This window comes from Doryrhamphus excisus, chromosome 21 (genome assembly GCF_030265055.1).
Source record: "Doryrhamphus excisus isolate RoL2022-K1 chromosome 21, RoL_Dexc_1.0, whole genome shotgun sequence".
Classification (NCBI taxonomy): domain Eukaryota; kingdom Metazoa; phylum Chordata; class Actinopteri; order Syngnathiformes; family Syngnathidae; genus Doryrhamphus; species Doryrhamphus excisus.
This window is the reverse complement of record NC_080486.1, coordinates 10,274,045-10,298,446: the sequence shown is the minus strand read 5'-3', so window position 1 is coordinate 10,298,446 and position 24,402 is coordinate 10,274,045. Positions and strand designations below refer to the sequence as shown.

Genomic DNA, 24,402 nt, shown 5'->3' with positions numbered 1-24,402 from the left:
TGATGATATTGCTTAGATGTTCGAGTACAGGGGTCTCAAACTCAATTTACTTGGGCGCCACTGGAGCTCTGATAAAACATTCCACTGTTCTCAAATATCTTACTTTTTATTTTTCTACACAAAATAAGATGAAAAATAAATAAACAAATCAAGAATAAAGAAAATCAATCAATCAGTAATAAATAAATAAATATAATAATACGACAAATAATAAAAACTTAAGAAACCACATATAGTTGGTAGGTACACAAATTATTTTTTTCAAATTAAAATGAACAAAGCATTATTAGAGCCCTGTAGACATGACAAAACACGACTATAGTCACATTATACTCATACTTTTTTATTTACAACATATTGCGCAACTGCAGGGTCTTGAGACACATGCTAACTCGCAAACTAGAGCGCTAGCGACCTAAACGGTAGCCTTCAAGTTATTTAGCCTTTGAACTTAAATAGCCAAAAACTTACCACTTCCACACGTATAGGGAGGATAACTATTAACAGTTATTTAACCTTTAACATGAACATGAATCAAACGTAATAATTTTTTTCTGGGTACATGATACCATACAGCATCCATATCAAACATATTAAACTTTCATATCAAGGCGGGGGCCTCAAACTAGTGTCCTGCGGGCCACATCTGGCCCGCGGGCCGCATGTTTGAGACCCCTGTTCTAGTATGTGTCTGTGAAGGGTAAGTCATTTCTCTTTAAGCTTACATAACAGTGGCACTGTTCCATTGTAGTATGAAAATTATGCTTTTTTTCATGTTTATCAAAACTGATACATCTCTCCATGCTTGTGATATCATCCAAAATCAACCCAGTTGTTGCTTTACGAGACTTATTGTATATCATGCTACATCACCACGGTAAAATGCAAGCACAGTAATAAGCATGCAGTAAAATGAATACACAATTGAGCATATATACGTCATCTCATTAGGTATCCATATTTGTTCCACAGTCATGGAACATAAGGTTACTGTGCATTGTAGGACCACACACACACACACACATGTATATACATTCATATATGTATACAGACAGAAAACAGAAGCCATGTTTGTATTGGGCACACTCCCACACCACACAGCATGATGGATGATACACTGTTGCTGTTTATTTACACTACGCTAGAATATGAAGAAAACGGGCATAAGACCCCCCGCCGACTGGATGTAACGTAAAATTGCATCTCATGAGCGATGGGTTCACACTGGAAAATGGAGTCAGGCTGGAATCACACACACACACAGAGAGAGAGAGAGAGAGAGATGGTTGAGCTTGTCTTGATTAACCTGGTCCGGGAGAACCCCGGCATGTTTTTCCGTGTGCGTCATGTCCTGGTCCCCCCCCCCCCCCCCCCCCACCCCACCCCCGAGTAGCTCAGTGGAAGCCATCAATTCTACTTTGTCTGCAGTTTGTCTCTTTGAGTTTTTGGAAAATCCGTAGCGTTCATTGATGGCCTGCTGGCCCTGCAGGAAGCGGCGGGGGGCTTTTTCTTCTTTTTACATGTACTGTATAAAACACTAGATTGTGTACATTTCTATTCATTACTTTCTCCTCACTTTGACAGATTTTTGGTAAGGACTTCATGGGAGGTGCAGCAGCTTGAGCAAAATAAAGATTTTAGATTGTTTTAGATTAATTTCACCTTCACACTCAACGGCGAGATGACTTTTCACTTCCTGGTTGATGCAGAGTGTGTATTTTAATTGGAGAGGTGCATGCCGAGTTCTTATAAAATGCACTTTTGGGCACTTTTTTTTTAGGTTTAAAACGGCACCAAACATGCTCTTTCCATTGTGGAGTTGCATCATCACCTCTTTGTGCCTAATACGCAAAACAAAAAAAAGTAAAAGATGTATAAATACATCTAAAAAATGCACTTCTGCCACCTTGTGGCTGTTTTTTTTAGGTTCAAAACGGCACCAAACATGCTCTCTTCTATTGTGGAGTTGCATCATCACCTTTTTGTGTCTCTTGTACAAAAAAAAAGTAAAAGATGTATAAATACGTCTTTGGGAGCGAGAAAAAGTTGTCATACTGTTTCCCTACTGAAATAATTGTTTTCTTTATTTTTCTCCAACTGCTACAGTCCTCCAATGGCCCCTAGGGGAGGCCTGCCCCAAACAATGCTTTTGTTGTTTTTGCTTCAGAGGAAAATAATTTTGTAGAAAAACATTTAACGGTGGTCAAGTGGGTAGCACGCAGGCCTCACAGCTGGGAGACCCGAGTTCAATTCCACCCTCGGTCATCTCTGTGTGGAGTTTGCATGTTCTCCCTGTGCATGCGTGTGTTTTCTCCGGGTACTCCGGTTTCTAAAAATAATTTTCATAAATAGCTTAGCGCTATCATGCTAGGTGTTAGCATGCTAGCACGTCAATGTTAGCATGCTACCATAATTGTACTAACATTTCTAGCATTTTCAGTGATAGGATCTTTCCGAACACTTTGCGCTATTATGCTAGGTGTGAGCATGCTAATGCTTGCATATTAGCATTCTAACATAATTAAACTAACATTTTGCACTATGCATTATGTGGTGTTGGTGATGAGTGATTAGCGCAAAGGCCTCACACTGAGTTCGATTCCACCCTCGGCCATCTCTCTGGCTTTTCTCCGGGTACTCCGGTTTCCTCCCACATTCCAAAAACATGCTAGGTTAATTAGCGACTCCAAATTGTCCATAGGTATGAATGTGAGTGTGAATGGTTGTTTGTCTATATGTGCCCTGTGAATGGCTGGCGACCAGTCCAGGGTGTGCCCCGCCTCTCGCCTGAAGACAGTTGGGCTAGGCTCCAGCACCCCCACCGCGACCCTTGTGAGGATAAGCGGTAGAAAATGAATTAATTTTTATAGCAGGATCGATTTCTGGTTCTATGTTTATCATTACATTTTCAATTTAGATGCTCATGGAGCTCAGATTGGTTTTCTTTTGACTTTTAGTGTCAAATTTTGACGTTTTTAGTTAAACTTTTTCACTGTTGTTGACAGCTGGATGGATGAGGTCTTCCTTGTGAGTAACGCAATGCCACACTCCAACCCACTCTGTAATCTGTCCCTGCCTGAACTCATTTATCTGGTGAGCAATGCCCCGTGATTAAAGAAACGTTAACGCTGCCATACCATTGCAAATATGGTGCCTCAATCCCTTTTTCTTTTTTTTTTTTCCCCTCCCAATTCTGGGAATTCTGTGCCAGTGAATGGAAGTTGAACACAGGTCATTGCTAATGCAGCTAAGGTGCAGGGCTGCAGTGTGGTAATTAAAGACATGCAGCATTACAGACCTTCATTAATCATGGCTTCCATGCACTTTGAAGCCTTAATGAAAAACGGACTGACTCTGTATTTCTAGTGTGGATGGCCCACCCCAAAGAAAAGTATAGTATAGTGATGCTTACGGAGAGGTCATAGGTCACGAGCACACTGAAGTGATATGTTTTTAAATGTGTACGCACTTTAACATTGCGGTTCTCGTGTCCTTGCTTGTGCAGAATGAGGATCTTTATACCGCAGCGGAGATAAATCTTTCACTGTCAGAGGATGACGACTCCTTCTGGAGGGTGAAGATCAGAGAAAGAGATTAGCGGCTATTACGCTCTCTGTGCCAGAAATGACGCCAGAGTTACTCTTTTGCCCCCGCGCCGAAGCCGAGGCGGAGGCGGCGGGGTGCATGCTTCACTCCACTTGTTCCATCTCGTTGCATCGTGACTTTTCAGGTGAGTCACAGCCAAAATTGTCCATTATGGAGCATGGGACACGTGTATCTCGCCCCAATAAAAGCTCTTTTGGCAAGCTAACGCTGCATTTGTCCTGGACCAAAGAAAGCACAGGAGAGGATTTAGTTTCCTCTTATAGGTGCTGTGTCCTTTTATGGTTATTCTAAAAGTCTTGATGCCGTAATAAAGGTATTTATTTACCCAGCTACAAGGTATCGTCACAATAATAAACATTGTGTTTCATTTCCATCTGACAGTATTGAATAAGGCAATGTGGTCCCTGGTTTTAAATGTCAAGTACAATAACATTGACAATACCGCCGCCTTGTGGAGAATGGGGGCATTACAACGCACTAAAATACAGTGCAAAACTGTTTTTAACATTAGACTATAAATCCATAAATGCTGATATTACATTTAAAAGCAAAAAAAAGAATAATTTAAACATTGCACCTTTAACTTGTGTATTTTTTAGCCTACAATTTAAAAAATAAATAAAATTAAAATAATAAAAAAATAAAAAAATTGTTTTTAACTATATTAGGAAAGCAGGAAGTGAACAAATGTAACAGTTACTGATTGTAAAAGTACCAAATGGAGGGGTAGGATTTAATAAGCTTTGCTTCTTCCTACTCCTTTTGGACATGTGGAACTGTAAACTGATTATGGGATGCATTCAATTGTAATCTGTAATATTCAATTGTAATTGTAATATTAGGAAAGCAGGAAGTGAACAAATGTAACAGTTACTGATTGTAAAAGTACCAGATGGAGGGGTAGTATTTAATAAGCTTTGCTTCTTCCTACTCCTTTTGGACATGTGGAACTGTCAACTGATTATGTGGTGTGTTCAATTGTAATCTGATGCATGTTCAAATGAAATAAAACCATTACCATTACAATTTAAATATGAATGGAGGAGAATATTGGGCTAAGCAGCAGACTATTATTCAATAAATATGGACTACATACCATATGTACTGTATATTGAAAAAGTACTACACATAGTATATGTTGTACTTCACATCATCATGCATAATAATATACTGTAAACCTCAGCATATGACATAACTAACATATTATATATTTATGACAGTTCCTCAATGCGCATCAAGGCTGCAAAAAGTGTCTTATCCTCCCCGTCTCTGCTTCCTTTTTCAGTCCGTCCACCTCGTCGGCCTCACGCTTCTTCTCCCTGGGGTGCAGGTAGAGGTAGTACAAAAGCAAAAACACCAACCCAAGCAAGGAGCCTCCAAAAATGACCCCGGTGATGGCGAGAAAGAACATGGCCGTCTGCAGCTCAGGTATCAACAAAACCAATAGTATCGGTGTTGTCATATTGATAAGAGAGTACAAAAAGTAATAGACTATCATGGATGCTCTGGTGCTCTGACCTTTCACGTTAAAGAAGGTGAACATGAGGATGAACCCTACCACGGCCCGGTACAGCACCTCAAGACTTCTGCTTGAGCAGAAGTTGGTTTGAAGCAGGTGTGACCACGTAGTCCCAAGCAGCCATAAAACGGCCAAGGCGATCACGCTGTAAGGGCTGAGCATCAGGAGGAGGCTGTAGCTGAGGACGTGGCTGCTGATGGTGCAGAGCTTGTAGAGCAGGTAAATCGCGGTGGGGAGTCCGGAGGGCATCTCCCTGACCTGAGGGAGGGACCTTCGCAGGCAGCGCCGATAGTCCACCAGGGCCCAGGAGATGTTAAAACAGGATAGGACCATAGACAAATCTGAAAGACAGCACACAGAACCCTCTTAGATGTTTGTTGTTGATAACAACTACCAATTGTGTTACACTTTATGAGAAGGACACTTGGAGACCAAGTCCCGATCGAGACCCTGGGGTGTTAAGACTTAGTAAAAACTAAGACTGACGTTTTAAGACCATGTCAATTCAAAGACTTTGAGGCGTTAGGAAATCAAATCAAGACTTTGGGGGTGTTAAGACCAAAATCAGGACCAAGGCTGAGGAGTTAAGACCACGTCAAGATCTTGAAGTCTTCAAAGTCAAGGCAGTGACTTTGCATGAGTGTCAGAAGACCCAGTGAAGACCAAGACTTTGGGTATTTGAGACCAAGACTTTTAGGTCTTCCAAGTTATCATAGTGACTTTTCAGTTGAGACAGAGTCAAGAACAAGACTAAGGGAACACCACACCAAGTCTAGTTTTTGAGGAGTTAAGACCCAGTTAAGACCAAGCTTTCGAGTAGTTCAGACCACATCAAGACCAAGACTTTGAGATCTTCCAAGTCATCATAGTGACTTTTCAGTTCAGAACAAGTCAAGAACAAGTCAAGAGTCAAGAACAAGACTAAGTGAACATGACACCAAGTCAAGTTTTTGAGGACTTAAAACCCAGTCAAGACCAAGCCTCCAAGTAGTTGAGACCACATCAAGACCAAGACTTTGATGTCTTCCAAGTCAACATAGTGACTTTCCAGTTGAGACAGAGTCAACAGCAAGACTAAGGGAACATGACACCAAGTCAAGATTTTGAGAACTTAAGACCCAGTCAAGACCAAGCCTATGAGTAGTTGAGACCACATCAAGACCAAGACTTTTAGGTCTTCCAAGTCATCCGAGTGACTTTTCAGTTGAGACAGAGTCAAGAACAAGACCACCAAGTCAAGTTAAGACCATTCTTAGGCGCAAAAAAAACTTTGTCTACCAAGTCAAGATGATACTCTTTTAGAAATGGAGACAAGAACAAGACATAGGGAATGTGAAACCATAAGAACAGAGTCAAGAAGGGACAGACCCTCTAGAGGTAGTCCTGTGACCAAGAATAATCTCAGTCCTACAACACCTTTATGACAAAAACTGTCAACCATGACGTCATCTCTGACACCTACACTGCATGATGGAGACGTCGCATTGGTGCAGCGCTATGTGGATCTGGAGTAGGAGTTGGGGGGCGCTCTCCAAAAAAGCCTCAAACAGTTTGAGCATGCTGAGGTCGGTGGCTTGGCAAAACAGACGATGGTGTACCTCCGTTGTCGATTCCTCTTTGGAATCCGTCCAAACCACACGGAATCCATTTTTGAGAAGGTGGTAGTACCTAAAAACAGGAGTAAAATTAATACTTGGTATCATATTGATCACAGATACCGAGCGGGGGCCTGTTCAACTGGGAGGAAGCCTCGGGGGGAAACCCAGAATTTTTGTTTTATTCAGTTTTATGATTCTGACCCCCATATTCCGTACCCATGAAATTAGAGACCAATACCTTTTCTCTGCTAAAGGTACAGGGTGACATTGAGGGACCGATGAAGGGTGTAACGTCCCTATAGGGCAGGGGTCTCAAACACGCGGGCCAAATGTGGCCCGCAGGACACTAGTTTGAGGCCCCCGCCTTGATATGAAAGTTTAAGTTTGATATGTATTCTGTATGGTATCATGTACCCAGAAAAAAATATTACGTTTGATTAATGTTCATGTTAAAGGTTAAATAACTGTTAATAGTTATCCTCCCTATCCGTGTGGAAGTGGTAAGTTTTTGGCTATTTAAGTTTAAAGGAAATAACTTGAAGGCTACCGTTTAGGTGGATGAGACGGCCGAGGGTGGAATTGAACCCTGGTCTCCGAGCTGTGAGGTCTGCGCGCTAACCACATGACCACCGTGTCTCCAGGTTTATGAAGGCAAAAATTATCGATGTATTCAACCCATTAAATAGCGTTTAGCGCAGGGGTCTCAAACACGCGGCCCGCGGGCCAAATGTGGCCCGCAGGACACTAGTTTGCAGCCCCCGCCTTGATATGAAAGTTTAATGCGCAAGTTTGATATGGATGCTGTATGGTATCATGTACCCAGAAAAAAATATTAAGTTTGATTCATGTTCATGTTAAAGGTTAAATAACTGTTAATAGTTATCCTCCCTATCCGTGTGGAAGTGGTAATTTTTTGGCTATTTAAGTTTAAAGGAAATAACTTGAAGGCTACCGTTTAGGTGGATGAGATGGCCGAGGGTGGAATTGAACCCTGGTCTCCGAGCTGTGAGGTCTGCGCGCTAACCACATGACCGCCGTGCCGCCGTGTCTCCAGGTTTATGAAGGCAAAAATGATCGATGTATTCAACCCATTAAATAGCCTTTAGCGCAGGGGTCTCAAACACGCGGCCCGCGGGTCAAATGTGGCCCGCAGGACACTAGTTTGCGGCCCCCGCCTTGATATGAAAGTTTAATGTTTGATATGGATGCTGTATGGTATCATGTACACAGAAAAAAATATTACGTTTGATTCATGTTCATGTTAAAGGTTAAATAACTGTTAATAGTTATCCTCCCTATCCGTGTGGAAGTGGTAAGTTTTTGGCTTTTCTGTTTTTAATAAATGCGTTTTTTTTGGGGTTTTTTGGGGGGTTTTTTTTGTGGCCCCCACAAAAAGTGGCCCCCAGTGTAAATTGAGTTTGAGACCCCTGCTGTAGGGTATGAATGGATATATCATCAAAACATATAGCCAGGGCAACAATATCATGGGGGCAGCCGTCCCAGTTGGGAAGCCCAGACTTCCCGGTCCCCGGGTCTTGGTGTCCTCCTCCAGCTCCACCAAGAGTACACCAAGGTGTGGTGGGCATGCCCTTATCTTTTCTCTTATCTGAACTCATAGTCGAAACCTTTAAACTACCCTAAGATTCAGTCTGTACTTGATCGGGTATTTTTTTTTTCTATGTGCAAACAATGGCATCGAACAATATGAGAGAAAACGTGGAACCTCAGTGTGGTTCTACCGGTTTGCATAATCCAAGCATTGTTAGAATACCACACAGTACCGACACTCCCCTATGTAACTACTGTGATATTTTAACAAATACAACCTAGTACAAATAGTAATAAATTTACCTGGTAAAAATACCCGCTCCACAGACATGGAAGACAGCAATCCCGTTTTTGGATATTCCTGATATTGTCGATATTCCTTGCGGGTTTATGAACACATCATTGATATCATCCTTGTACCAGGCGTAGCTGAAAATCTGAGTCACGAGCATCCCAACCAGAACAAACCCCAAAGTGAGTGCTGATAATATATAACGCCCGTCCAGCACGTAGTACTTCAGAGCGAGTGCCACATCTGTCCCGATGTCCACAATGTAAAAGACTAGTCCACCGATTGTTAGCAACCAACGTAGTTTAGTATACTCCATGTTTTGAAGCAGTCTGTTTTGAGCTGCAACAAAGGGGGGGCGCTTCTCTCCTGGATTGCAGTAGTTCCAAACCATCTTCATTCATAAATAATCCCGATCTGTGCAGCCTATGTAACAAAAAAAATAATAATTCCGATATTAACTTTTTATTATGTGGAGTCTGATAAAAGTAGTAGAAAGACAACTTTTTAAACGGTAACTCACCTTTTATGTTTCAGGCATTGCACGACCTTCTTCTGTCTGCTACCTCACCGCTTATGACAGGCGCCACCACAGCGACGCTGAGAACAGAGGTTATTACATAATACACATGCACATGCATGCATGCATTACCTGGGCATAGTGTCGTCATGTGACCGCTCCTGTTTTCTTTATCGTTATTATGAATGGATGAGTTTGGCAAATGTTTTAGTTTTTTAGGTGAATGTGAATGTAAGGAGATGGGTGTGACGTGTACATTTTAGGTGTGTGTGTGTGTGTGTGTGTGTGTGTGTGTGTGTGTGTGTGTGTGTGTGTGTGTGTGTGTCATCGTTTTCTCAGGGTTTACGGTGCTAACTGTAGGAGTGACTTTATCGGAAATCACATGATCACATGGTGCCATGTCAATACACGGAGTGGAATTATGACAATTATTAACTCAAGCAGATTAAGAGACAGTACGATCACATTGTTGTCATTTATCCTTGCATACATTCACCATTCATCATTCACTTAAGTTATATGTATTATTATTTTCTGTTGGCATTCACGCCGCCATTTCTTGATTTATTATTGATTTCCTGTTGTTTCTTGATATTTATATATTGTTGTTTCCTTGTTTCATTTCTTTCACCCTAGGGCGAAACCATTCCCAGTTTTATGAGAGAGTCATTGTGAGGAAGGGAATGAATTATCAGTAATATCGCAGACGTGTTGAATTATGAAAATATTATAATATTCCCATTATCCCATTATAATGCATTATCATGCATTCTTTTTCAGTTGAATTAATGGACAAATTATCATGCAGAACATGACAATTATTTAATTTAATTAAAATGTAATTAGGGCGGCACGGCGGTCGAGTGGTTAGCGCGCAGACCTCACAGCTAGGAGACCAAGGTTCAATTCCACCCTCGGCCATCTCTGTGTGGAGTTTGTATGTTCTCACCGTGCATGCGTGGGTTTTCTGCGGGTACTCCTTTCACATTCCACAAACATGCTAGGTTAATTAGCGACTCCAAATTGTCCATAGGTATGAATGTGAGTGTGAATGGTTGTTTGTCGTGAGGAAAAAAGCGGTAGAAAATGAATGAATGTAATTAAAATAAATTTTGTTAAATTATTTTTTTATTTATAATTTAATTAATTAATTAAATTAATTATTGTTATTATTATTTTTATTAAATTAAATTATTGTTATTTATTAATGTGATTTGTTTTAATTTACACAATTATTTATTTATTTTATTATTTATAATTATAATTATTTTATATAAAAAATAATATTAATATTTTATATTATTTATAATTATTATTTTATATTATTTATAATTATTTAATAAAATTATTGTTAGGATTGTTATGCTTTACTGTCATTATTAATAATAATAGTAATAGTATCGAACCCCTCAATTTGATGCATTTATTTATTTAAATGTGCTTTCCCCACAACAGGAACCTGCAAATACACTCCAATCCTCCAGATGGCGACAGAGCGCGCCAGCAGTTTCCTGTGTTTCCCCACGAAACGTGTCGTTGTCTGAACGCAGCTCCCCACTCTTCCGTGGACCCTCCCACTAAAGCAGAAGAGTGACACGCCATTTAATCGCCGCCTGGCCCTGGTTGTGCTTCTCGGAAACAGGAGGGAACCTCAGACGCTCATATATAGAAGGATAAATTCACCTTAAAGAAAACAAGTCCAATTTCCCTGAACCTAGCACCGACTCGTGCCGACATGGGGATCCGAAAGAAGAGCAACAAGAGCCCGCCGATGATGAGCCATGAGTTTGTGATCCAGAACCATGCAGATATTGTTTCCTGCGTTGCTATGGTGTTTCTTCTCGGCTTGATGTTTGAGGTAAATACTACCCACATGTTTAATGGCTTATCATTTTTCTAATGTACGGCTAGTGTGGAGGTCCAGCGGTGAAGCTACTCTCTTTTTCGCCAGCCAGCTAGCTATCTGGCATGGCTTACTACTCCCTTTTTTTCGCGCTACTTCCTCCTTACAAACTTTCCTAAATTGAAATACTACATTGTTATATTTATTTTAAATCTACAAAAAAGTATTAAAAGTATTTTTCAGTACTTCCCCTTTGGGTACGCTTCGAGTCCGCACATGAAATCGCCAACAAAAGTTCTCTCACTCGCAGCACAGTTTAATAGAATGAATAAAATGCTGGTTAATTACAACTAATCGATATAAGTGATTATTAATCGAGCCAACCTCGGTTTAGGTACTTTACATGGAACATTGGATGTGTTACGTGGCAATCCGAGGCTGCCATCAGTCAGCCTGACGCCACACGAACCCCAACTTTCCCCCCCTTTTTTTCCTTAGCTATACAGAACAAAATAGCTAAATAACACATAATTCCCCTCATAAGCAACAATATATAAAATTTAAACGCCATTGTTTTAATTCGAAAACATCCTCTCTGAAACGCAGCGCCGTCTGTCGCAATAAAAGTCTACTTCCTGTTTTGGTTTTTCAAATTAAACAAGCTCACTGAACGCATCACCGTAACACTTCTCGCTCATTTGTTTCACTTTTGAATATTTCATGCACTTAAGTCATTAAAAAAATATCTTTTTTTACCTCTTAGAGAAACATGTAAACACAGGGAAGTTACTTTAATATTAATCATAATTTAATTAAATAAATACGCCAAAAAATTGATTTGATTAGTTTTATTTGTATTATTTGATTTATATATTAAGCAACAGTATCGTGTTTTTTGCCCTCAGCACATCCGAAAAATACCATTAATCAATAAAATGAAAAAAACAGCAAAAATGGGTGAATGAAATATTAACGGAGTACAGTCATAATATTAAGAGGAAAAAAATTGCTTAATGTTGAAATATTGTCTGATAAAAGTTATATAATGAGAAACAAAAAAATGGAAAATTAGGTTTCATATTTCACGATCATTTTCATCAAAAACTGTCCCTTGTGAAATGTTGACGTATTAAAATATATTTCTCTTGTTGCGATAACTTCTGCCTGAACTTGCAGCCATACAGCCATAATAAAGCCCAGCCTCTCTGTGACATCACAAATGAACAGTTTTGCAACGCCCACTTGAAACCGAGCATTTTGAGCCATCCCAAACTTTTTTCAGGTCTCACTTCCAAATACACAAATTTCATTATCTGAAACTTTTGCATCGTTTAACACAAAAATACGACTTTCTAACTAAAAGTATAGGTCAGAAAAGTGTGAAAAGCATCATAGGCCCCCTTTAAAGTTAAAGTAAAATATACCACAGGGCTACAAAAAACTAGTTTTGACACTGCAAATAACCCTCAGGCCGTACATTGCACACCGTTGCCTTCAGGAGTAGTAGTATGAAGTATTAGGTTGCAGCAACATATTCTGACACAGTATTGTGAATTATTTGGGTCTAAAGTATGATATATTAGAAATAATGTCATGTTTTTATCTTGCATATCCACATTCACAGGTCACATCAAAGTTTGCGGTATTGTTCATCACCGTCCAGTACAACGTCACCATCTCTACAAACGGTAAGCAATTTTTCACCTCGTCTTTATACTCTTGCACATTTTTGGCCTGAGTCGTATCACGAGTCCGGCTTGTTTCAAGGTCAACAAGTCCTGTGCCAACTTTTCGACACTGAGAGAGTATTTTCGAGTCCTATCAGGGAGGCCTCCGCCATCTCTGTAACTTATTTACAGATTCTACCTAATGAGACATTTAAATATACAGACTGTGCGGAAAGTGCCCTTGTGATTCTCACGCAGAGCTTTCTAAACTGATACAAAAGCGTCATTGTGTAACGTTTAGATGGCTTTTTTTCAAAACAGCTTCACATGTGAGACTGGAGTTGGGCCTAAACCAACCAAAAACCTAAAATCAGAGTAGGAAAAATAAAGAATTCCACTTTATAATTAAACAATTGGTCGCCAGCCAATCACAGGGCACATATAAACAACCATTCACACTCACATTTATAACTATGGACAATTTAGATTCGCCAATTAACCTAACCTGTTTTTTTTATTACTTATAATATTACAACTTTTCTGTCATTTTCACCACAGGCATTATTTTTCCTCAGAATATGATGATACTCTAAAATTATGACTTTATTTTCAATATTTTGACATTATTCTTGTAAAAATGTTGCATATTTTTCTGTTATTTCAATTTAGTTCATGTAAATTTTCTTTTTGTAGTATTGACTTTATCACCATAATATTTTGACTTTATTATTGTGACCTACTTTTCCAAATATTCCAACTTTATGCAACAAAAATGACAAATTTTATTCATAATAATTGGCAATGTTTTTACTTTGTCATTAAAATACAGCAGTTTTTTTTCGTGTTATTTCAATTTTGTTAATGTAAATATTCTTCTCATAGTAATGACTTTAGCCCCATAATATTTAGACTTTATTCTTGTAACTTTTTTCTCAACTTATTTTAGTTCATGTAAATTTTCTTTTTGTAGTAATAACTTTAATCACCATAATATTTTGACTTTATTATTGTGACCTATTTTCCAAATATTCCAACTTTATGCAACAAAAATGACATAATTTTTCTTCATAATATGACAAGGTTACTCTTGTAAAATTGCATCTTTTTTTCTTGTTAGAATACAACTTTATTGGCAATATTTTTACTTTGTCATAAAAATACAGCAGTTTTTTCTGTGTTATTTCAATTTTGTTAATGTAAATATTCTTCTCATAGCAATGACTTTAGCCCCATAATATTTGGACTTTAATTTTGTAACTTTTTCCTCAACCTAATTTTCCAAAAATGACAACTTATATAATATTCCAACTTTAAAATGCTACAAAAATGACATTATTTTCCTCATAATATGATGTAATTCTTGTATAAAAAAACTTTTTTTTGTCAAAATATCTTGTGAATTTTTTTCTGATTTTTGCTAAAAAAAATATTCTTGTTCCATGGGCCAATAAAAAAACAGTAACAGCCTCAAAAGGCCCCTGAGAAGCACTTTGGACACCCCTGACATATCAATACCAGCCTCATGTTGTATGAATAAAATATAGCTGTACAGAAACAACCACTTCCTGTGACGACTTGACTATAATCAGTGTGTCATCCAAGGTCCAGAAGAAACAGCCGTGAACCACTTCCACCACGGTTTCAAAGATTTAGCCACCATCTTTTTCTACATGCTGGTGGCCATCATCATGCACGCCATCATCCAGGAGTACGTGCTGGATGTAAGTCTCACTTCACACACATTTCATGTGTGCTTTATTTATTCTGCTAATCCGCATTGTTTGCTAATTGCTCTTTGGCACAGAAAATCAACAGAAAGAAGCATTTCTCCAAAACCAAACACAGCAAGTTCAACGAGTCGGGTCAGCTCAGCGCTTTCTACTTGTTCTCCTTCGGTTGGGGCGCTAGCATCCTGCTGTCTGTGAGTACTACACTTCCTCATTCACCTTTCGATACAAGCCCGGTACTATTATTACACTAATTACTGACTTCAAGCATGAAATACAATTATAATTTATTTGACAGCTGCTCACAAGAATTCAAACAAGCAGGGAAGAAATCGAACCTGAAAATAAAAATAAACGTGCCTAAACGTACGATTACAGCGTCCCGGCAGCGATAACCAATGAAATTCTTGAAATTCAAATCGCATTGGTACTTGCCTTATATATTTCCCGTCTACCTTTTGGTTGTTAAGTTGCTGTGTGATGATTTTAGTGTTCTTGGTAAGTCAGACTGTTTAAGTAAATGACGTCCGGTGATTTCCAATAGGTTTATAAGCTCGTTGGGAGTTCCGCCACTACGCGCCAAAATGCGCCATTTTGGGTGTTAAGTTGCTGTGTGATGATAATAAAAAAATAAATGTGTCCATGTCACAGGAGAACTTCCTGTCCAACCCAGTCTCCCTGTGGGAAGGTTACCCCCACACGCTGATGCCGTAAGTCGTCACATGTACACACACACACACACACACACACACACACACACACACACATGTAAAAAAACAAAACAAGTCTTCTTCATTCTTCTCGTCGCCCCAGGCTCCAGATGAAGTTCTACTACATCTGTCAGATTGGCTACTGGCTTCACGCCCTCCCTGAGCTCTACTTCCAGAAGACAAAAAAGGTAACGGCCACAACATGGGACACACCCACAAGTCAGATGATATCCAATGGGAGAGCTGTATCGGAATCTGGGGCCCAAAAGATAATCCGTCTCTTGTGTAGCTTAACCTAGCATGTTTTTGGAATGTGGGAGGAAACCGGAGTATCCGGAGAGAGAACATGCAAACTCCACACAGAGATGGCCGGGGGTGGAATCAAACTCTGGTCTCCTAGCTGTGTGGCCTGTGCGCTAACCACTCTGTTAATTATGTTTTTTTTATGCCAAATGTATGCATTTTCAAGCACAAAAATGACAACATTAACAAAAATAGAAGTATGAGGCATTCAAAGACATATATAGTGTTCTACACTGGTCACTAGGTGTCAGTGATGTTACATTCATGACACAAGGAACTATCAAAACTAACATGTGAGTTTATATTGTGTCTTATTTATGTCTTAAGGCCTTTTTTTCTCTTATGTGTACTATATTGGGTAATACGATTGTAGAGGTGACTATAGGGGTGTTAATTCATATTTGGAGGGCTCTAATAATGTTAAAAAAGCACATTCAGAAGGTTGTAAACAGGTTTTCTGTGTTATAAATACAGAAATATTCAATTTAAGGCCACTTTTTACATGGGATTTCTTTAGAAATGAGAGATGACTTCTCATGTAGATTTAAGCTTAGACATCTGGGTAGAACTGGGTGAAAAAAAATGGTGGATTTACCCTTAAAAGTGTTGACTTGAACTGCTGGAGTTTCTTATTTCCACTGTTTGGATGTGATCCGTCTCATTTTAAACAAATCAAATACTTGACAGGTTGATGAAATGACAAAAGTGACCGGTACTAGACTGTTTCAAATGTGAGTTGTCCTTTTTATTATAGGAGTGAGTGAGTGAGTGAGTGACAGTGACAGGAAGGCAGGCCAAAGTCAAAAGTGAGTGAAAAGAAGTCCTACAGTTCAGGGTTTGGCTAGGAGATGTGCCGGGAGAGTCTTCTGATCTTGGCCACAAGGTTTTTTTTTTGCCAAATTTGATCTGTGGCGGTCCTAATGTATTAGTGGCGGGCCGCCATAAGTAATTGTTTGTTCCTGAAACATTGCTTAGTCACAAATCTCACCATCTATCTACAGTTGGGACCTTGGTTAGAGTCGTTCATGCATTCCGACTCTAACCAAAACGTATCCTAACTGAATAAATTTTTCCTAATAAGAACTCAATGACCGTAATTTCAGACGCATTAGACTATAAACCACACATATCCACATCATAAAATTGCATATTGTGGTGTGCACGAGTCCATGAAGACCAGGCAGTTCTTTATCTGACAGGAAAAATTACTAGCTATGTAAAAAAAGGAACGCTAAAATCATCACACAGCAACTTGTAGCGCTGCAATTATATCAGCCTCCCTCTGGTAGACAAAGGCACAATTACAGCGCCCCGGCAGCGAAATTCAAACTCGTATTGGTACTTGCCTTGTATATTTCCTGTCGAACTTTTGGGTGTTAAGTTGTTGTGTGATGATTTTAGTGTTCTTGGTAAGTCAGACTGTTTAAATAAGTTCCTCCTGCGATTTCAAATAGGTTGACAAGCTTGTTGGGAGTTCCCTCATAACATGATTGGGGAAAAGCTACAGTTTTCTTACTGACTTTGTTCCGGAAAGCCAAAAATGTAATAATGTTACATGCAGAAAACTATTCCAAATACATATAATGAATGAATGAAAGTGATAAAAATATTAAGAGTATGATATATAACTGTGACTTGGGATTTGCACTTTCTTCTCATAAGGGTACTTTATGTGCGGGCGAAGACCGAGATGACGTCTTGGAGTCTGCTGCTGTTTCCTGTCGCACTTCCTTGGTTCCGCAGCATTGTTTCCAAAGAATCCCAGCTTTCCCTGCGTCTCCATTCTAGGCCTTGTTGTGTAAATATTTTGTCGTTTGTGTTTACTGTGTAGGAGGACATTCCACGCCAGCTTGTGTACATCTTCCTCTACCTGGTCCACATCGCAGGCGCCTACGTACTCAAGTAAGAGTCTGGAAAGCAAGATTATTTTTTTTCGCATTTTACGTAACGTTATTTCTACTTCCGTGCAGTCTGAACCGCCTGGGCCTGGTCCTGCTGGTGCTGCACTACTTTGTGGAGCTTCTCTTCCACGTTTCCCGCCTGGTCTATTTCAGTAATGAGAACAGACAAATGGGGTGAGATCACTTTTGAAGTTCTTAGTTTATCTGAGAAGATGCATTCATTTCTGCTCTCATCTTTCAGTTTCACCGTATGGGCAGTGCTGTTTGTCGTGGGACGGCTGCTCACCCTGTCCTTGTCCGTCCTCACTGTGGGTTTCGGTCTCACCAACGCCGAGAATCAAGGCTTTGATTTGGCCGCTGGAAACTTTAATATTCTTTTTGTGAGGTAAGTACATGATCCCGGAACAGAGCCGAATGATCAAATCCACTATCAAGGACCCTTTTTGTATCCAAATGAACACTAAAACTCCCTTCTTCCTTATCGGTTTTTGCTCCCCCCCCCCCTCCAGGATAACCGTCCTGGCCGCCGTGTGCCTGACTCAGGCCTTCATGATGTGGAAATTTATCAACTTCCAGCTGCGCCGGTGGAGGGAGACCTCTCATGCTCAGACCTTGAAAAAGAAACAAGTTCCCTCCAAGAGCAAATCAAAGAAAGATAAAGGTAAGTAGTACATTAAACAGTTGATTAAAAAAAAAACATTAAAATCTCGAAAATATATACCTTGTAATTGCTTTAAAAAGTTGTATGTATATATAACATACATGATAATATATATATGATAATTAGCGATGTTGATATTTATCAGTATATTTATCACATCATCCCTAATAATAATAATATATTGTAAAATCATCACACAGCAACTTGTAGCGCTGCGATTATGTCAGCCTCCCTCTGGTGGACAGAGGCACGATTACAGCGTCCCGGCAGCGATAACCAATGAAATTCTTGAAATTCAAACTCGCATTGGTACTTGCATATTGTATATTTCCCGTCTACCTTTTGGGTGTTAAGTTGCTGTGTGATGATTTTAGTGTTCTTGGTAAGTCAGACTGTTTAAGTAATGATCTCCTACGATTTCCAATAGGTTCATAAGCTCGTTGGGAGTTCCGCCACTATGCGCCAATCACATAATCCAGTGGACCCATAGCATTACATACATTATCATATATGATAATTAGGGATGTTTGATATTTATCAGTACTGATAATTATAGGTCCAATATCGGTATTGAAAATTCAGAGTTGGACAATTTCGGCATTTCGGACATCCCTAATAATAATAATATATTGTAAAAAAAAAACCACAATCATCACACAGCAACTTGTAGTGCTGCAATTATGTCAGCCTCCCTCTGGTGGACAGAGGCACGATTACAGTGTCCCGGCAGCGATAACCAATGAAATTCTTGAAATTCAAACTTGTATTGGTACTTGCATATTGTATATTTCCCGTCTACCTTTTGGGTGTTAAGTTGCTGTGTGATGATTTTAGTGTTCTTGGTAAGTAATGACGTACTGCGATTTCCAATAGGTTGAAAAGCTTGTTGTTGCCACTACGCGGCAATCACATAATCCAGTGGACCCATAGCATTACATACATGATCATATATGATAATTAGGGATGTTTGATGTTTATCAGTACTGATAATTATAGGCCCAATATTGACATAAAAATGCAATATCGGTATCAGATTTTTCCTTGATCATGAAAAACTACTACACATTTTGATATCGAAAATTCAGAGTTGGACAATATCAGCATTTCGGACATCCCCTAATAATAATATATTGTAAAAATAATAAACACACAATGCTTAATGATCATAAATAGAACTGAGGAGGAAATTGAATGTACATTTAATCTATAATTATTAAGAAAGTAGTTAGCAATACAATAGTGTACTTTGTCCCACGTCTTACCAGCACACCAGTTCATTAACAACCTATTTTCCCCAATGATGCTTTGAACGCGGTCACATGCTCACGGCGAGAGATAAGCGTGACTGCGTTACCAAGTTATGTAACCTCGTGTTCTTTGTCCAGCCAATGGTGTAAACGGAGTCAACGCCCATGCAGCTGATTCACCGAGATCAAGAAAGGAGAAGTCGTCTTAAGAGAAACCTCCCTTCCTCCCTCTCGTCCGCCCGCCCACCCGCCAACGACCCCCTGTGCCTCCGTGGTGGTATCCGTCATGAGATGAGACGCTTCTCGGCCACCATCGATTTATGCATTTTCAGCTTTCACTCAGCGGACATCACAGATAACTAGGAAGGCGAGGATGGCATCGCTACTTTGGAAAAGAAAACAGAAATTCTGGAATAAACTATACTGTATTAAAAAAAAAAATATTTAAGAAGTGCCTATTGCCACAGATGGTTTTGTACAGGGTGTGTAATTTTAAAATTTTCCAAATTTTTTGTTTTGACGCGCCCCCACATGTTCCTGCTCCATCGTTTACTGTCCCCTTTCTGTGTATTTATAGCTGGTCCGTGTACAGGTTAACAAACGTCCGTCGTAATCTAAACCAACTGTAGCTTTGGCTCTCCATTGTAGCAAAGCAGAAAGACCACTTCACTGAAACAACAGAACAAGTATTTTTCTAATCATGAGTCGTCACAAAGTGGCATTAGTATAAGGAACGCTCGTCATCATTGAACGGCTCCCCGCTGGATGAGTTGGTAACGCAAACACGTTGCGTGTCAGGAGCACATGCTGCATTTCTATTATTGCTTAAAAACAAACACAAAAAAAGAGGGATTTGTTGTCAAAGCATGGATGGATTTTCTTTTGATTGTGCCAAATAAACCAGATTGACTGTTGATGTCGGATATTTTCTTGGCATGAAACGCACCGCAAAAGCTAAAGGTGAGATCAGTTGCCTTTATTGATTTAAAACTAATTATTTGGACCTTAAACATGTACATATTGAAGTTAAATTACTTATAATTATTAGGTTAACCACATCCATTGACTCAAAATGTTCCTTTTAAGCAACTCAGAAAACTATTTTGGGGTATTAAATAAATTTTAAATACTGGATGTACTTACTACACAATACTTAATCAAGTTATTTATTTACTTCAATTATTTTTATGTTAAAACAGCATTATTTTTACTGTAGTGTATTTACAAAAAAAGACATGTTGCTAATATGGCCGCTTGATGGCGCTGCTGCATAATTTTCCCTATCACGTTTTTATTTGTATTTTTTTAAACAAATGATTGACAGCAAATTAAATAAAGCATTTAATTAATTTTTAATTTACAATATTAGTGTTATGTGATTTGTAAAGTGAAATTTGCAAAGGATTATCTAGGACGATAATGAACAAGAATGCTGTTTAGTTGTAACAGATTCTACTAAAATATAACTTTAAGCTAGGACCAGTTTTTTTTTTATTTAAAAAAATATATATATATTCTAAAAATGGTCTTACGTGCTCATAATGACTTAAAATGTACTTTAAAGGCATAATTGATAGTGATAATATATCGTTTTGTTGCTAAAACGCTGATTCGACACACTTTTTAACCGCTAAAGTCGCCATGATTGTCGTCCTGTCAAAATCCAAATAATGAGTAATACCGCGGAGCCCTGACAGCTACGCGGGGGTCGCTAGCGGACCGTGCGGGGACTAGCTTGCTCGCCCGAGCCCAGTGATGTGCTTTGGTGTGGGGGAGGAAAAAGGGGGAGAAAAAAAAAGCCAGCTACCAGCCAGATAAACACTCACAGCGGTGGCTTGCGGACTAGCAAGGAGTAACATGGCGGCGGCACTGTTAGCCAGCACAAATGTTGTTTCACTGCCGCGAAGGTCAGCCTTGTCTGTGACACACGGAAACTAACAGCGAGGAGTCGAGTGTTAAATCGTAAGTAGCTCGAAAGGGTGTGTGGTGGCCGGGGTTGTGTTTTTGACTTCCCGCGGTGCTCGATCGTCAATCTCGGTTGTCTGGCACTTTGGCTCTTTTAGCTTAGCTTGTTAGCCGATGTTAGCTTCTTGGCTAGGCTGGTGTCAGTAGTGTTTTCTGGTCAAGACAGCGAGCTTCTTCCAATGTCTGACACTCGTCTCTATTTAAAGCATTATGTTTATTAAAACACTTGTTAAGAAATAATGCACATATTACTTAAATAGTTGTTTTATGCTTATGAGCGACCAGACAACACCGGACGAAGTTGGGGGGCAGTATAAACGTAGTTAGCATGTTAGCTGTTTAGCCGGATGCTAACTTTGATTGCCTGTCACAACATATGCAAACAGTTTTTCTTCATATTTTGTCTTTTAAGCTTCCCCCGTTTTTTTGTCTTTTGGCTACTTTTAGGAGTTACTTCATTGTTTGAGGTGAGATTAACTTTAAAGTACTTTTTAACTTGGAAGAGGGACATTTTGGGCCATTTAGTTTGTGTTGAGTCAATAAAATGTAATGTATTGTTATTGGGGGGTGTTTACATTTTAAAATAGCTATCATTGTTAATTTTTAATTAGCCAAAAAGCTACATATTTACTAATTTTGTTGGAAAACGTCTTGTTTTAAAATTGAAATTTTTGATGCCACATTTACCTGAATGCAGTTCTTTTATGTTAGCATGTCAGTTTTTAATCTGTCCACTAGATGGCGCTAGTTTTTCCCATTCAAAGCATGCAGCACTTTTTTTAGTTTTTTTAATGTGTCTTTTAAAGCATTAAATTATTTAAAATTAATTATTTAAAGCAATTATTGTACTATGTACTATTTGTTTTGAATTTTTTTCAATACTTATTTAATACTTTATATAGTTCAGTCTAAAGTAATTTAACAAGATTAGCTTAATTCACATTTTTAGCACTAAGAACCTCAAGTGTGAGTTTTAAATCTGCAGGAAAATCATTGTTTGTGAATAATTTGTGTCTCACAGGAATAAGTAAACAAAAAAAATCAAATGCTTTGCATGGCTTTCACAGCTCGACTAATTCCAAACTTCACTGACACATACCCAGAAAGAAAAGTGTCGTTTCAACAAATTGCCAGGACGGCTAATGCAGGAGGAATGCATCCCGTAGAACCAGTTGAGCGGTTTCTGTGCCCACCTGACGGCGCGCGGGACTCCTGTCACATCACCGGCGCTGGCTCTAACGTGACATGTTGTACAGCTGCGGGGATGTAAAGTAGCTCCGCTTGCTTTCGTGGCATTTTGTCTTGACTACTGGAAACTCGAAAGACGTGCCCTTGTTGTTTACATAGGCCCCCGGGATTGCACTTCAAGGGGAATGTTCGAATCCCTGCACATAAACAGGTGTTTTAATGGGAATTTGACTCCGGAAAAGTCACCCTGGAAATGTTAGCTGCCAAATGCATTGTCAATTTTTTATCATATTGCAATCCGACATTGTCCTTGGAAGCACAAGGGGGGTGACTCCCGTTAAAGTGGCCTCGTTTTGATCTTAGGGGAATGTAACACATGCAGATAATCCGCTGCCTGTCGTATACACAATGCTTTTTTTGCACAGCTGCACGCGTTGCATCGAAGTGCACGCGTACTTTCTACGACAGGTGAACCGGGTTAAGAGTAGCACTTCAGCGTCATTGGCCCCCGGGTGAATAAAACAACAGGTGTGTAACGGAGCAGGTTCCAGTTCTTGGCTGGCAAATTTCAGCTCCCGACTAAATCCTTCCAGAGTTAATTGGCGCTACTGTTGTGTTGAACATCATTGCAAACATAACCGGAGACCGAGCTAGCTCTTTGTGTGCTATAGTCTATGGCCTTTACCCTGTGATACAAGGCTTTGTTGCGTCACCTGACTGATATTGTAATCATCTGACCCTCGTTCTCGTCTATGTGCTGCCAGTGTTTTTCCCCTTTTGCTGGACTAGCACAACAGCGGCCGAGTCAGACTCAACTTCAATCTTACTTGTAAAAATTCTTACATATGTTTATTTTCCGCAGTCAAAGCTGATACGTGTGAATATCTTGTTATGGCTAAAACACAAAGATAATAGGTCTGCTTTCATGGACGTCAAAGAAAATAAAAAAAATATCCACATTTGACAGCCTGAATTAGATTGTATTCGCATATTTATTAAAATACATTGCCAAAAAATTGTCGATTAAATGTGTGATTGATTAACTTTTGATTAATTGTTGCAGCTCTAACTTGATAGTCATGATTCTTAAACGGTGTATATAATGTACACTTGCACTCCTTACCCTCGGGACCCATTTGGTTTCATTGGTTCTCTAAAATAAAATAAAAAAAATTAAAATATTTAAGAAAATTATTAAAAAAAACATGAAGTGTGAAGTTATTGAAAAGATTCAGTGCATTTCTTGAAGTCAGTATTGTTTCTCTCCTACTTTAGCCAAATGTTGGCAATTGCGATGTTTTTTTGCCTCCATTTTGGGTAAGGCTGGGCGATATATCGCTATTTTTAAAATATCTATATTTCTGTTCTGATTTGATGCGGAGATATCTTCTATTTATAAGATTGTTTACATCGTAATAAAACACATTTTTCATATTTTCGCTTTGTGAAAAAATTACAATGTAAATATATCGAGATATGAGTTTTGGTCCATATCGCCCAGTCCTAATTTTGATTTATTTTGCAGCTTTAATACAGAAACTTGTACCGTAACTGTATCAGTTAGCAAATAACTACATAGTTTACTGCTTTTGATGTCATAGACAGGCGACAAAGCTGGCTTTTGGTTCAAGTTGAGGCTGCTAACAAGGACGTTTTGTGACGACAAAGTGTACGCGACAAACTGTTGCACGATATTGGAACTGGAATAAAAAACCTAGGCAAAATTGTGACGTAAATATTTGACGTTAACTTAAAAACATCATCTTTTTTTTGGGGGGGGGGGCAGTCTGTGCTTTGAAACCAGTATTGGTAACATGCTAGCTTGTGTACCTGAGTTGTTTGCTTTAGCTTATTTATAACTTCATAAAAAAATATGAAGTTTTTAGTTTAATAAGTCAGTAGCTGGCTAGCTTAGAGATGACTCCAGTCCTTGGGGGGGGGGGGGGGGGGGGCGCTGATGCACAATGCTAATGCTAATGCTAATGCAGTCGCCGTCCTTTTTTGTTTTTGTTTTGTTTTTTATCACACAGGTAGCAAGCCTATAATAAACCAAAGCAATGTTTAGGTGCTAAAAGTTTTGGGAATGTTCGGGAAGTTGCGTTCAAGCCCA

General features: G+C 39.2%; 3 protein-coding genes and 1 long non-coding RNA gene across 6 annotated transcripts in view; 3 read left to right on the top strand and 1 right to left on the bottom strand.

Annotated features, from left to right (window-relative positions):
* Positions 1 to 5,071, top strand: part of LOC131108996 (uncharacterized) — a 32,193-nt gene extending 27,122 nt beyond the window's left edge. The window contains exons 7-8 of the long non-coding RNA XR_009120611.1: positions 3,506 to 3,730; positions 4,892 to 5,071. This is a non-coding gene — a long non-coding RNA (uncharacterized LOC131108996). The remainder of the gene's footprint in view (positions 1 to 3,505; positions 3,731 to 4,891) is intronic.
* On the bottom strand, positions 4,739 to 9,143 carry xkr9 (XK, Kell blood group complex subunit-related family, member 9). Its single transcript, XM_058060499.1, has 4 exons — positions 9,084 to 9,143; positions 8,575 to 8,986; positions 6,588 to 6,793; positions 4,739 to 5,466 (listed from the first exon to the last, which is right to left on the bottom strand). Exons 2-4 carry the CDS (start codon positions 8,958 to 8,960, stop codon positions 4,841 to 4,843), a joined length of 1,218 nt encoding a protein of 405 aa, XP_057916482.1. The 5' UTR covers positions 8,961 to 8,986; positions 9,084 to 9,143; the 3' UTR covers positions 4,739 to 4,840.
* tram1 (translocation associated membrane protein 1) lies at positions 9,106 to 20,053 on the top strand. The gene is made up of 12 exons (XM_058060500.1): positions 9,106 to 9,172; positions 10,536 to 10,938; positions 12,548 to 12,611; positions 14,193 to 14,311; positions 14,395 to 14,511; positions 14,969 to 15,027; positions 15,131 to 15,215; positions 17,162 to 17,232; positions 17,301 to 17,405; positions 17,473 to 17,616; positions 17,741 to 17,892; positions 19,278 to 20,053. Exons 2-12 carry the CDS (start codon positions 10,816 to 10,818, stop codon positions 19,346 to 19,348), a joined length of 1,110 nt encoding a protein of 369 aa, XP_057916483.1. The 5' UTR covers positions 9,106 to 9,172; positions 10,536 to 10,815; the 3' UTR covers positions 19,349 to 20,053.
* A 705-nt stretch (positions 20,054 to 20,758) lies between these two features.
* The window catches only part of ncoa2 (nuclear receptor coactivator 2), a 54,480-nt gene continuing 50,836 nt past the window's right edge, over positions 20,759 to 24,402 (top strand). For 2 of the 3 annotated variants that reach the window (XM_058059399.1, XM_058059398.1), the window contains exon 1: positions 20,759 to 21,101. The gene's annotated coding sequence lies outside the window, so the exon portion shown is untranslated. The remainder of the gene's footprint in view (positions 21,102 to 24,402) is intronic. The other variant, XM_058059400.1, reaches the window with a different exon arrangement.